We start from the raw sequence: 14,502 nt of genomic DNA on the forward strand, positions 1-14,502 counted from the left end.
GCTATCTTTAAAAACATAAGGCCACTAGTGCTTTCGTGTCTTTTATCATGTAGTGAATACGAAATTCATAAAAATTCTCAAAAATCATTTTCACTTGTATGTTAAATTGTTTCATATTTTCTACACCTGATTAATCCCTCAGTTTTGGAAAGTATGTTCAGTTGATACTGTATGTTTGTCCTATCGTACTGTTCAGATACATTGACTTAAGTAGGGTACACAAAAGAGCAACCTTTATTCTGGAATGCAAATATTTCTGTGCTACCTTTATGAATATGCTATCGTATTCTTCAAACACTAAAAACAGGATATCACATTGAATTAAGGTAAATCATTGGTATATATTTCCTCAGATATCCAAGATTTTTTTATACTTCGTCAAAATAAAGATTTTTTCTTTGTTTTTTCCAAAAATAAAATAAAAAGTATGGGTCACCGTGCTGTTTTTCAAGCTTCGGGTCGTACAAAATTGCCAAAATTTGCTTAGATTGTTCATGAAAAAATGACAAAATACTTTTTTGTGCATAAAAAAAAATCTATGAGACAGAATTTTGAAATAAAATACGAGAAGATAAGTTTTATAATATCTTTTTAAGAAAATAAAAAGAAAAAATGGTGTCACGAAACTTGTTTTTTTGCTACAAGTAAAAATATAAATATTCACTATCAGTTCTGTATAATTTTGTTTTACTAAAAGAGTTTTCGTCCAATATATGGCCAAGTTGAAAAATTGATTCTTAAAACACAAATATTTGGGTTTTTTTAAAACATTTTAAATAATGCAATAAAAAACCAAGTTTTCTTTCTATAAAAAACAGTCTAACCTATAAATTGCCAATCGGTCTCCAAATTTGCAGATTTGGGCAAAAATCTTGTCCGATTGTGTCTTGCGATTGTACAATCCAAGATGACGGTATACCATGAAAATAACCGAATCAGAAAAAAAAAAACATTATCGAAAAAAAAACGTGTTTCTTTTTATTTTTTTGAATAAATTATCCAAAAACATTTTAGCTTGTTCTCATTGAATTTCAAGGAAGTTTTTATCATTGTAAGGTAAATTTTAACGCGTAATGAATATCGATTCGACTCTAAAATATGTTGATTTTTTTATATACACACTATTTGTTTATTTAGTCAATATTCAAAAAGCATGTTTTTAAACCTCGTCAAATGATATGTCATATTTGTTTTATCGAATGTTATAAAACAATTTCAGTGCATACGGTACTTGTGAAATAAGAACAGTCATGTTAAAAGGATACCATAGGTGAATTAAAAGTTTAAGTCGAAAAGATGTAGACAACATAATTAACAAAAAAGAAAAATTGCGAATGACTAAATACAAAATTCACAAAAACGCTTTACATCAAACTAAAAAATTGAGCAACACGAACCCCAAGAAATAAAAAAAAAACAAAAAAACTGGTAAACATAACGCTTAATTGTATGCTTTAATCCTTGTTTTACGTCTTCTTTCGCATTGCATGGAAACATTTGGTTATTTCACAATCGTAAAATGGACAAGGAATGGTGGCTGTGACAAATGAAACATATTTGTGGTAAATTGTCTTACAGTTAACCAATAAACGGGTATTTTTATCATGGTGGCGTCCGTAAGACTATCGGTAGAATGATTTCCATTACTCTGTTTGGAATAATCGATTCAAAAGCTTTCTTGTTAGCCACATTTTGTCTATGAAAAATCATATGATATTACGAAAGGCTTTGAATGTTACTATGCAAAAATAGTTCGCAATAATAGGACTGAAATCATGTACTTTGTCTTAACGCTTAATTCTCGATGTCAGTGTTTCATTGTCGATTGGTAAATGCCAACCAAGATATGAAGAAACTTAATTGCATCTAAATGATGTATTTTGTTTCAAGTTCAATAAATTTGTGATCAATTCAGTTATCAATTTTTGAGTTACACAGTACAGGACAGCATTAAAATATCACACTTGAATTTAAAGATTAATGCCAACCTTTCTATTTTACACATTCCAAGTAGGTCTTGTATACAGTCTTCTTCATAATAAGAAAGAATAAGGTCAGCATACTGAGAAGTTTATTTGGGGAAAATTTGTGCAAAGGGTTGTACGATATCGAGATAAACTAGTTTTACAATAACTGTGAAGACCTATTTTGATTTCTGAATAAAAAGATACTGATGATATCGGTAAAAGTTAATTTAGCATGTTCAGAAATCATCAACAATTTATTTGAAATCAAAATGCAAACGAAATAAACTACATAGCATTTATCAATATAATTGAACTTTTTTTTTGTACTATAAATTGATCGGCATTTTTTTTTTAAATGTAATCCTCATAAACATCATAATCATTTAGATTTGTTATCTTTTACATTAATTTCAATCGTGCTGTTTTGATTTTTAATTCAATTATGAGCAACCATTTCATCTCGTAGATTTACTTAAATGTGAAATGTTTGAAATATAAATTAGGTCCAAGTTGCGTAAATTAACGACCTTATTATACCCTGTATTTTATTTGATTTAATTTAGAAAGAGAGTTAAAAAACAATATTCAAGTGTCCTAAATCACAGAGTTTATGTCAAAACATTTGTCTCCTAATTTCAATATATACCTTACTCAACAGAATGAACGAATTCCTATTTGTACATTTAAAGGAGTTACTGGTAATGTTTTGTTTCTATTGTAGGTATTAAATTAACAGATTAGCCCAATATCCTTCATTGTTATGAAACAATTTCGAAGCACCGCATAAGCTTCAACAATAATAACATACCGTTTAGATGCTATGAATGGTTTCAGGATTTGCAAATTGAAAAAAAATCAGAGGTGAAAACCAAAGACATGATTTATACAAAACATGAAAGACAGCAAATGACGACAACAATGGATTTGCAGGCGCATATTTAAACAATACAAACATATAATAATGTGTAACAATCAGATAAAAAAAAACTATTATTACTAATTAAAAGTAGACGTAGAAAGTTCAAACCTGACAGTATTGTTGAAACATGTGTTTTGGTCATATCTTGTTAAATCTCTGGCTTCTATTCTTAATACAGTAAACATCAAAAACATTAAGAAATTCGTCATTTATCCCTCTTGTTCAAATACATTTCTAATAAGGAAACAGATATTTGAATACTGTGTACGTGAAAGTTTTAAAATGTTTCAGGATATGCTGTCCTATTTAATTTGAATTCAATAATATATAAACCGATTATTAGTCATGAATATTCTGCTAATATAGACAGATATTCCGTCACACCATATTTGTTCAGCTAGACATTCGATATTTAACTGTTTCATCTCGCAAAATCACATTCTCAACTGTGCACTTTTATGATACATTTCGATGTTGATCTCTTTGTTTACAAGTTTTTGGTAAATTACGAACAATATTTTATGTTTGTTCGTTTTTTGGTGTAACCATGGTCATTATAAATTTACATTTGAAAGAAGAATGCTAATTTGGTTCATAGGTTTGAGCTCTTCAATTGAACTCCACAATGTTCCATGATTAAACGTATATCTGTACTTTGGGAAAACCCCTCGATATACATTGATATTATAGAGTTTACTCCATCCTTATGTTTATTTGTAGTTGGGAAGAGATTTGGTGCATGAAAATTTAAAAGCAACACTTTTTTTATGATTTGTAATTGCACTGTGGGCGATTTCAAACAAAGCTAATGAGCAAAAGACCCCTTCATGAGTAAACTGTAAATTGATCTGTTCGATTTTGATAATCTAGAAAAAAAATTAACTAACATAAAGTGATCAATCGTTTAACACAACTCTCAGATTTCATATACATTTCTTTTCATTAAATAACCAAACATTTCGTGTTTTATTTTATTGGTAAAGCTGTAGTAGTTGTACACGTAAATTTAAAATGATTTAGATGAGAAAAGTACATTTGTCAGGTTATACATAAGTTAAGTGATCCATCAAAATAAATACTAATTAAATGCACATACAAGTTATAAAAATCTCCAAACCAAACAATAGTTCTGTATCAAGAACTTCCTTCCGGAAATTTCACATTATTTATAACTGTTCAGTGTACCCTATCCAAAACTTAAATTTATCCGCAATTTTTTGCATTTCTCCCCCCGCCCAATGCGTCATATTTTTCATTCCTCCCCCAGCCCAACTGTTTAGTTCTTGCATAACGGCTGCAGATTGTGGCTCTACTTTCCTCCTGCGAATAGTGTAAGCACGGCTGTGTTCTTTTATAATGTGTGTTATTAAAGTTTCTTCATTCCTCTTGTCAGCCTGTAAAAGATTCATTACGGAGTTACGAATATATATTACTGTTAAAATAAATTTCCTTGCTAAGCAGAATAAACTGATGTTTTAATGTTTAAGTAAATGATGTAGATATAAGAAGATATGGTATGAGTGCCAATGACATGAATGAGACAACTCTCCATCCAGATCACAATGTGTAAAAGAAAACCTATTATAGGTCAAAGTACGGTCTTCAACACGGAGCCTTGACTCATACTAAACAGCAAACTCTAAAGGGCCCCAGAAATGACTAGTGTAAAACCATTCAAACAGGAAAACCACCGGTCTAATCTTTATGAAAAACAAAAACGAGAAACACTTATGAACCACATTAACTAACGACACCTACTGAACATCAGGTTCCTAAGTAAGGACAGGTGCAAACAAATGCAGTAGCTTTAAACGGGATGTGTTAACCTATGAAACTTGTGTAGTCCCTTTTCTATATTCGGCACTTCTTCAACCTGTCGCACATATCACTTCACACATAGATGATGTTCTCTCACTGAATACTTCAAAACTTGCTGACTATGTTGAACAAATCTATCCCATCGAACTAGAGATAAAGGATACAACAGATACAGTTAAGTCTGCCTTACATCTTGACTTACATCTAGAAATTGACAATAAGGGTCGCTTATAAAACAAAACTTTACGACAAAAGAAATGATTTCAGCTTCCCAATTGTGAACTTCACATTTCTATGTAGCAAAATTCCAGTAGCGCCCGCATACATAGTATAAATCTCCCAATTGATATGATACTCCCGGGCTTGTATTGACTATCATGATTTCCTTGATAGAGGGTTGCTGCTCACAAGGAAGCAATCAAACCAAGAATTCCAAATGGTGAAGTTGAAATCAACCCTTCGTAAATTTTACACACGTCATCACGAGTTGGTTGACCGTTATGGAATAACAGTTTCACAGATAATATCGAATAGGTTCCTTATGTCGCAACTACAATCCCCTTCCCTTTTCACGAATGAGACTTACCGAATAAGACATTTAATACTGGATTTGTAATAACATGAGCAACACGACGAGTGCCAAATGCGAAGCAGAATCTGCTTATCCTTCCGACGCATCTGAGATCACCCCCAGTTTTTAGATTGGTTCGTTTTGCTTAGACTTTACTTTTCTTAATGTTGAGTCTTTTGTATTATCATTTGTTTGTTTCTGTTCTTTTTTAGCCATGGCGTTGTAAGTTTGTTTTCGATCTATGAGTTTGACTGTCCTTTTAGGTATCTTTTGCCCATCTTTCGTCTTCAACAAATAAAATTAATCGCATTCTTCCAGTGGAAAATGAATAACTTACAAATTGTTCACAGAATATTGTGAAAGGTTTAGCTAGCTTAAAAACCAGGTTCAATCTACCATTTTCATAAGAAATTCTACATAAAAAAATGCCTGAACCAAGTAAGGAATAAGACAGTTGTTTGGTGTGTTTGAGCGTTTGAATTTGTCATTGGATGAGTAACTTTCCGTTTTTAATTTCCTTTTGTGGTCAGTATTTTTGTGATTTTACTATTTATTAAATATAGATTAAAAAAGTACCCATATTTACATAAGTATTTTCTTTTCATTCTTTAAATCAATTGATGTATACGTATATATCTGAAACATTATTAACTGTTAAAAAATTAATACAAGCAATTAGAAATTCCTCTCTATCGTTGTAAATAGCATTACCATAGTACAACAAGGATTTTCAATTATGTTAGTTGAAATTTTTTACTCTTTAGATATTGAGTTCAGGGAAGCATTCCTATTGCTTCTGACCATATATCTCATTTTATATACATCAACTTATCGATTTTATTAAGTATTAAACAACCCAGCATATTCTTTAAACGCAAAACATCAAATAAACATAAATGTAAACCGCATGCAAGCAGTTTACGCACATATTATGACATTAAAATTCACTACTTACATTCAAATCTGGCATATCTTCTGGAGAATCATAAGTATCGATCGTTCCATCTAAAAGTAGATATGTAAAGAATACCATAAACTACTTTACCTGAAATTTTAGTTTTAGTTTTATAACTAAAGAAGTATTGCGATTAAACAGTAACATTTCCATCCTGTCAAAATCATTCCATACTAAAATTTTCTCATACATCCGACATCTCCTTTTTAAAGTAATTGCTTCTGGGATATTTTTTTAACATTATAACAAAGCTAAACATGTCCAAGCCATGAAACCCTTATTTTAGGAATCAGCAGCTTATCGGTGTTCAAATCTAATCAATTGATTAAGCAAATTCAAGGTCAAACAGAAAACATGATGGAATCGCATAAACCACAACAGAGGCTGGGATATTTGACAGGGCAAACCATGTGAACGCATTATATATGTGTGCCTGTAGATAAGCTAATTTACATGCACTTTATCATGCATATGTTTTCATCATGTAAACGGAGCTTTACATATGTCTTATCCGTGTTTGTATGCATGTTCTGTACAATGGATAAGAAGTAAAAGATAACAGAAGAACCAATATCACACTTACCTTCAATCAGATCGCGTAACACTGTAAATTCATATGGTCGATTTCTGTAGGTCTCCACTGAGGCGTTTTGTAATCTATATCTTATTTCCCCTTCTGTTTTAGTGTTTTGATCTGCTGAAATAAAACCTTAAACATCAAAGATATAAAGATTGTGATTATGTGCGCCAGTCAACAATACAGTATACTCAAAGGTGTTTTGTCTATTGAAATGCTTTTGTATACAAGGTATCTGAAAAATTGATTTAATAGTATGTAACATTATTTAAATATATCATACATCTGAAAAATACTGAAATAGACAAATGTTTCAAAAACCAAAATTATTTGCCTGACTTTGTGTGCAGAAACAAATGTAGTGTTGAATAAACATGTCATATACAATGCGATATTTTACCGCTGTATCGAATGCCATGTTGTGAATATATTAAATTTTAATGTATATTTATTTTGAAAACAGGTGTACAGTATGTGTAAACAGTAAATTCAGATTGTATACTAATGAAAAAGATCACCATAACCTTAAAACCTTCTCGATTCGATAGAAGTAGAAAAGTGAAATTGCATCGCTAAAGACATTTTAGTAGGATGCAATTCATCTGTTGTCGTTGGCTATGACTGTCATATTTGTTTTTCGTATTTTTCTCGTTATCATTTTATCTTATTTTCTACGTCAGGGCCTTTTAAAGCTGACTATATTGTTGATATTTTCTCATTGTTGAAGTTCGTACGGTAACCTATTATCACCGTCATTTGAACTGTGGTGGATAGGTGTCTCTTTTGGCAATAATACAACTTCCCTGGTTTTTAATGTATCTATTTAATACGAAAAGCTTCAGGCAAAAATATTTAGCAACAATGGTAGCATTGCAGATACAATGAAAATAAAATACAATCGTTGAGGGAAATAAAAGCAGTTGCTTCAAATAGACATAAATTCGTCATCCTTTTAATCTTTGACAACAGAAATTATCCTATAAGCATCAATGAAATCCCCTAAAAAGTGGCATATAATTTGAAATTTGTGCTGATGATGATTTAGTACAGTTCTAGGGCCAACATTGGACCTTCATACACCTCACATTGTAAATGTAAAATAGATGTTAAACGGTAATGCAAAACAAGATTTATCAAAGATAGCAAAGATTATTTAGTCATACGAGTTGTTTTTTTCAGTGTAAAGATACTAATATGACCTTCTAGATAACCTCTATTTTTTATAACTACCTACAGACTTCTGAACCACCCTAAGATGATCGCAAAATATGTCAAGGATAGCAGTAGGTTAAATTGCACAACAGTTGTACAATTATTTAGCTGCTGTTATGTTCTGGTGTACTCTCGGTTTACTTTTTAAAACGGCTAGTACTTCCGCCATTTTCGGGCGAATAGTTTAAACCAAAACAATCGTTCAACAATCGCCGGCAAAGTCAATAGAAATAGAAATTGTTCAATTGTCCTCATAGATTACGTTAAAGTACAAACTAGATGAAGCGTATTCAAGATATTACATTACGACAACTCCTTCACCAATTAAAGTTTCTCCGGTAAATGCAGAACACGCACATATTTAGTACATTTAACACATTTTCTTTATAAAAATATATGGTTAATGCATAAGGAACACTGAGCAAGCAACTCAGTCAGGCACTTTTGATATTGTCATTTTATTTGTCGATTTGTTGGGAAATGTATCAATCAGTGAATTTAGTTTGTTTGATAAAACAAATGCAGAAGTTTGATTGTGACCAATCTGTAACTAAATAAAGGAAGACATGAACAACAGGTTTAAATTACTGCGATTGTAAGATGTATCGATGAATAAATATACTGTTGAAAAGAAAAAAAAAAGAAAAAATGAAATGAAATATATCAAACGCAACAAAATTAAATAAAAGAGAGGATACATGCAACGAGTCTATACTCAAATCGCATGATTCATACGGTAGGGATGTAATTGTTACTTATAACTGTGTTTCATATGTGATGAGTCTTCTGTAGACGAAACACGCGTCTGGCGTACTAAATTATAATCCTGGTACTTTTGATAACTATCTTAAATAATTGTTAGGTTATTTCTGCTTCAGCTATGATCTTTTATGTCAGGGAAAGAAATGAATATATTGAAAATGTCATGGTTAATTTTAATTACAGCTTTATGCGAGTTTTCTATTTGAAATCGTGAATGGTTGACAACCTCGTCTTGAGTTACAGCTTCAAGTTGCCAAATCGGAAAACATTTGAGGACGAAAGAATATATTTTGAACATGAAAATGTAATAAAATAAAGTTTTAGTTGAATTATATGTCAAGATCACAAGACGGTGACGATATATTAAGTAAATGCCTCATCATTAAAAAAAATTTTTGTCTATGAATTATAATAGAAACTATAGTGCACATGAATGTTCTAGGGTGAAATTTATGAAAGCAATTTTGGCACTGTGTCCAGTCAATATATTAACCAGGGGAAAAATTAAAACATTCCAGTCTGAGTCAAACATTTGTAAATATGCAAAGAATAAATAATAATAGCTATTTCAAAGAAACCAATGTTAATAGTTATCTAAGGTACCAGGATTATAATTTAATAGGCCAGACGCGCGTTTCGTCTTCATAAGACTCACCAGTGACGCTCATATCTAAATAGGTATAATGCCAAACACGTACAAAGTTGAAGAGCACTGATGAACCAAAATTCAAAAACGTTGTGCCACATACAGCTAATGTAATATATTCCTGGGATAAGAAAATCCTTATTTTTTTCGAAAATGTAAAGTTTTGTCAACAGAAAATTTACTAAAATGACCATATAAATAAACTCATCAGATACCAGGACTTAATTTTTTATATACGCCAGACGCACGTTCAATATAATTGATATTCATGTCAACACCAAAGTGCTGACTACTGGGCTGATGATACCCTCGGGGACGAAACGTTCAGCAGTGGCATTGACCATGTGGTGTAAATAGTTATCTAAGGTTCCAGGATTATAAGCATTATTAATTATTATAGACTCTTCATGCTTACCAACCTTTTAACGGGTTCGAATCACTAATTGTCGACTCGGTTACAGTTTCTGAATTAGATAATATTTGGTCAGTGTATGTAATGTCATTGGTTGACTTACTGTCATCCCTAGTAACCTGTAAATTTTAACAAAATTTCAGAAGAATCATAACACTAAACAATGATAAAGAAAATAACCACAGAGCACGAGAAAGCATTTATTTTGTTCATGTGTTTTTTTTTCACCGGAACATGATTTTTTTCCAAGTATTCTTAACGAAATGTCACTCTTAACATCTTGCTTAGCAAAGACTCTATGCCTTAAGTTAAGTAGCGTATTTTGCTTTCCACGTCAAAACTAATTTATTACTTCGATTCATTCATGTCGGTAGAGTTAAGTAATTGCTTTTTTTAAACCACAACAAGATACAAAAAAAACCCACCTAAGTAATAATACATCGAAAAACGCAATATTTCAGATCTCCATTTGTAAGATCTTGAATTGAAAAAATAACGAATGCAAATATGCACTGACCCGTATACCCTACATTACTTATAATTTTTATTACCGTGGGCGATTTCGGAGAATTTTCTTCTGTGTTTATTCCTTGTTGTCCGCTGCTATTATCCAATCCATTAACATCATGAACATCGTAATAGCATACCTTAGACTCTTTTGGTGAATTTAATATTTCATATTCATTACTTTCCATTTTGTTGTTGTCTTGTAAATGTTGTATTACATTCTGATCAAACTTTTGCCTGTTCTGACATCTCGCTAGATACATGGAAATGAAACACAAGTGCAATTGTTTGACTTGTGAATCTTAAACTATTAGATATTCATTGTATAAAAGTTAAAAATAATTATTTTTTTAACAAACTTTCACGCTGGTATAAGTAAAATGCCTTAAATAATATGAAACGTCGTATGATAGAAAATATAACTTGAAGAAAAACAATGTTTAGTCAAATAATTAATTGTTGAATGAATACAACTATAGCCAATCAATCAATCAATCAATTGAAATATTTTATCATAACATACTTACCTATGCTTGACCCCAAATCATAAAGGAACGGTGATAAAATCACAAGATTGAATATTTGTATGTCTATTTGTCAAAATGAGATATTGTGCAAACCTTTAATAATATTTAGACGATGTTAATATAATGAATATCCTGCTCACCAAGATGTCTTTTGACTTTTATTATTGTTTAATTTTTTAACGAAAAATAGATGACTTTTAATTATTGTCTAAAAAATTTTTTAACGAAAGATAGATTTAAACGAAAATCTTGTCCTTTTACAATTGGTTACTATCTGTATGTTTTGTTGGTTGAGCTGATGTTTATGAGGAATGTGTACAGTAAAAAATGATTAAAAGTTACACAACTACCGCTATTCTTTAATTCAACGTACTAATGTAAAATTTTAAATGTGTGAAGAAATATCTGCTATTTTCAATTCATGCTCTGAGACTTGGAAAAAATGGCTTTAAAAGTAAAATAAATTAAATTCCTTTCCTATCTTTAAAAAATAACGAGTTCATACCTGCATTAAATAATTTTGCAATTGTTTCATCAACTGGAAGCAGCAGATACATACATAGTAAACCTAGAACAATAAATCGGTATGTGTACACTATACACTTGAAAAAACAACATTGGTTTTACACGATTAAATAAATACATTATTTTTTTTAAACTGTTGCTTCTTTTTTTTTTCTTCTTTTTTTTCTGTTTTTAAAGAAGAAAAATACAGACTATAGTTATTAACTGCCTATAGTTGAATTCTTATTTTTTTTACTGCTTTTTAAATGTTCTTACCAATAAAAGTATTTCAGTAAAATTGATTCAAACATACAAGTTACGGAGTGAATTCTTATCGTTGAGTCTTAATTTACCTTTCCAGTTGAAAATAAGTTTAAGAATTTTTGCAACTGAATTAGTTCCATAAAATTGTTTACGGTTGTCGTTGGTAATTCAATTTTGTGTTTGAACTGTTTGAATCTAATAGCTACATGAGCTAATAACAGAATAATATAGAGACTGGCGTACCACAATATAGCCTGATCTCTGTGGTGATGAGAATTTACAAAGATTAGCTTCTGACTATCAATATATTTTAAAGTATATTTCAAGGTTTAAAGTGTTTCTGGGCGCTAAACTCTTCCTTTAACCTTGAAAAGTGGTAAAACATTATATTAGATCAAATAAGTTTTATTAATTCATTCTTTATGTCAAATAAAGGCAATAATAGTATAACGCTGTTCGACAGTCATAAATAGATTGAAAGAAAACCAATCCGGGTTACTAACTAAACCCCAGGGAAACACATCAACTGTAAGAGGAAAACAACAAAACCACCTATTTTAACTGATTTTGTATAATTCGTATTTTATATTGCTACACAGCTGTTTTTTCGGATAAAACAGGATAGAAAGCTAACAAATAGTTATATCTAAGCTAAATTCTCAATGTGCCAGGCCTGTTATTCGGTTATTGATTTCAATCTGTCATATTTGGTTTTTTTCTGCCATAAATTATGCTTTTGTTTTTTTGTTTTTTGAGCTCTTTCAAATTTGTAAGCCGGAATCGTTAGGGTGAACTGTATCTTATTGGTTTCGCCCATCGTGCATTGCTGTGTTGTACCAATAGTTGTTAGCATTCTCATCCCTTGATATCTGGTGTATATATTTCTAGTTGGCATCAAACCACAAATCTTACTACATGTAACATGTGTAAATTAAGGCAAATTCTTCCAAATTTACATAACTTCAAATCTTATTTTCAGTCGTTTCGTTGATTGGCGGCGTTTAATTATGTCAGACTTTATGGACTTACCCTTTTGAAACTCCTTTGAGATTGAAAAAGAAATATTATTAAACGAAACACCATTAAACAAATGTTTTCTTGTAATTGATATTTATATCGAAAAGAGGTTGCACGGGTTAATAAAAAAGAAGATGTGGTATGATTGCCAATGAGACAACTTTCCACAAGAGACCAAAATGACACAGATATTATCAACTCTAGGTCACCGTACGGCCTTCAACAATGAGCAAAGCCCATAACGCATTAGTTGGATTAAATTTATGTAAAACAGTATTTTACGGGTAATCTGCTAAATTGGGTATAAATAGAATAAATTTTGGTTTGAGAGCCCATTTAACATAAAAAGATGACTCAGTCAAATCTATCTATGCGAACAATATTTTTCAATAATTACTTACCAAGAAGCGTTAATCCTACTATACACACAATCAATACCTCTGTTGATAAAAATATTATTCAAATATTAGGTGTGTATGAAGTTTTGATGAATTTCTGGAGTCAAAATCTGTTTTCTGAATATACCTTTTTCATAAGATTTAAATGCAGCTTAAAATAAAATTGAGAAAGGAAAGTGTCAAAGCGACAACAGCCCGACCATAGAGCAGACAACAGCCGAATAAAATGAATGTATTAGAAATTTTCAAAAATATATTTATAAAATACAGAATATGATTGCCTAAAGAAAACTAAATCTAGTACAATCAAAATTAACCCAAAAAGAGGAATCTGCATTTTTACGAGCTGATTCCCTTTCTTATGCATTTATTTGTGTCTTACACATGTTTCTATGACATCCTTATGTTTCACCATCGCTGTGACAGAGGGTTACCTTGTTATTATTTATTTCTGTTTTCAAGGGTATCCACAATTTAGGCTTTTTCTTAACCTGTTCTTCGGTATAGCAAGTTTTCTCTTTTTGTTTTTGTGGAATTACCTGCTTACTCATTCATTTCTACATCGCTCGTTATAACACGTTTTACATATAAAACTATACTATTTACAGCTTTGTCAGCTGGGACAACACAATTATCTGTGTCTGTGAATCCGGACTTTGGTCGATCCATCACACAGTTTTCAACTTTAAGATTCGACGTTTTATAATAGTCCAGACTGCTTTTGTTCATTCTGAGAAAATGTAACTTATTTTAGTCTCGATTAGCCCATGCTTGACGATAAGCCTCAATACAATCTAAAATTAATTGAGACTTGTCGGGGTTCTCTGAACTTTGGATCATAAGATATCAACTTTCGGATATATTCATGCAGATATTTCGATCCCAGTAATACAATTACCAGATCGGCTGTAAATGTAAGGTGAATTGGAACAGTAAGTTTTTTTCCAGGTTTTACTTTTCAAATCAATGTCCAGCAGTGCTTGCGTGTAGTTAAAACTTTAGGTGCAATGGCTTTGGTGTAACTGTAGGATACAATGGGAGCAGACCGATTTTGAAATTATTTTATTTAGATGGTATCCCTTCATGATCTGCTCACCCTTCCGGGGCACCTGAGATCACTCCTAGTTTTTAGGTAGGGTTCGTTTTACTTAGTGTTTAGTTTTCTATGTTGTGTCTTTTGTACTATTATTTGGCTGTCTTTGTTTTGTTTTTTTTATTTTGCCATGGCGTTGTCAGTTTATTTTCGATCTATGAGTTTGACTGTCCTTTGATATCTTTCATCGTGACGAAGGACGTTGCTGCTGTTGATAGCATCAATTTTTTTACTATAAAGATTTCATCATGTTCTGTCTCCTTTTTATATTTACAAACATAAACGTGATCGGTAGTAAAATAAACAAAAAGTGCCAAGCAATTGTATAAGAGAGTGTATCAATTGTTAAAATC

At 31.1% G+C, this 14,502-nt stretch overlaps 1 protein-coding gene across 3 annotated transcripts in view; it reads right to left on the reverse strand.

Annotated features, from left to right (window-relative positions):
- Positions 1-3,843: 3,843 nt before the first annotated feature.
- The window catches only part of LOC143074670 (uncharacterized), a 28,753-nt gene continuing 18,094 nt past the window's right edge, over positions 3,844-14,502 (reverse strand). Inside the window, exons 8-14 of one of the 3 annotated variants that reach the window (XM_076250019.1) lie at positions 13,060-13,098; positions 11,379-11,441; positions 10,391-10,599; positions 9,847-9,958; positions 6,814-6,924; positions 6,231-6,280; positions 3,844-4,280 (exon numbers count right to left, since the gene is read on the reverse strand). In XM_076250019.1, the coding sequence (XP_076106134.1) occupies positions 4,053-4,280; positions 6,231-6,280; positions 6,814-6,924; positions 9,847-9,958; positions 10,391-10,599; positions 11,379-11,441; positions 13,060-13,098 (812 nt within the window). In that variant the 3' untranslated portion in view covers positions 3,844-4,052. Of the gene's footprint in view, positions 4,281-6,230; positions 6,281-6,813; positions 6,940-9,846; positions 9,959-10,390; positions 10,600-11,378; positions 11,442-13,059; positions 13,099-14,502 lie in introns of all 3 variants that reach the window. The other 2 variants (XM_076250018.1, XM_076250017.1) reach the window with 2 other exon arrangements.

Source organism: Mytilus galloprovincialis, chromosome 5 (assembly GCF_965363235.1).
Source record: "Mytilus galloprovincialis chromosome 5, xbMytGall1.hap1.1, whole genome shotgun sequence".
Classification (NCBI taxonomy): Eukaryota; Metazoa; Mollusca; class Bivalvia; order Mytilida; family Mytilidae; genus Mytilus; species Mytilus galloprovincialis.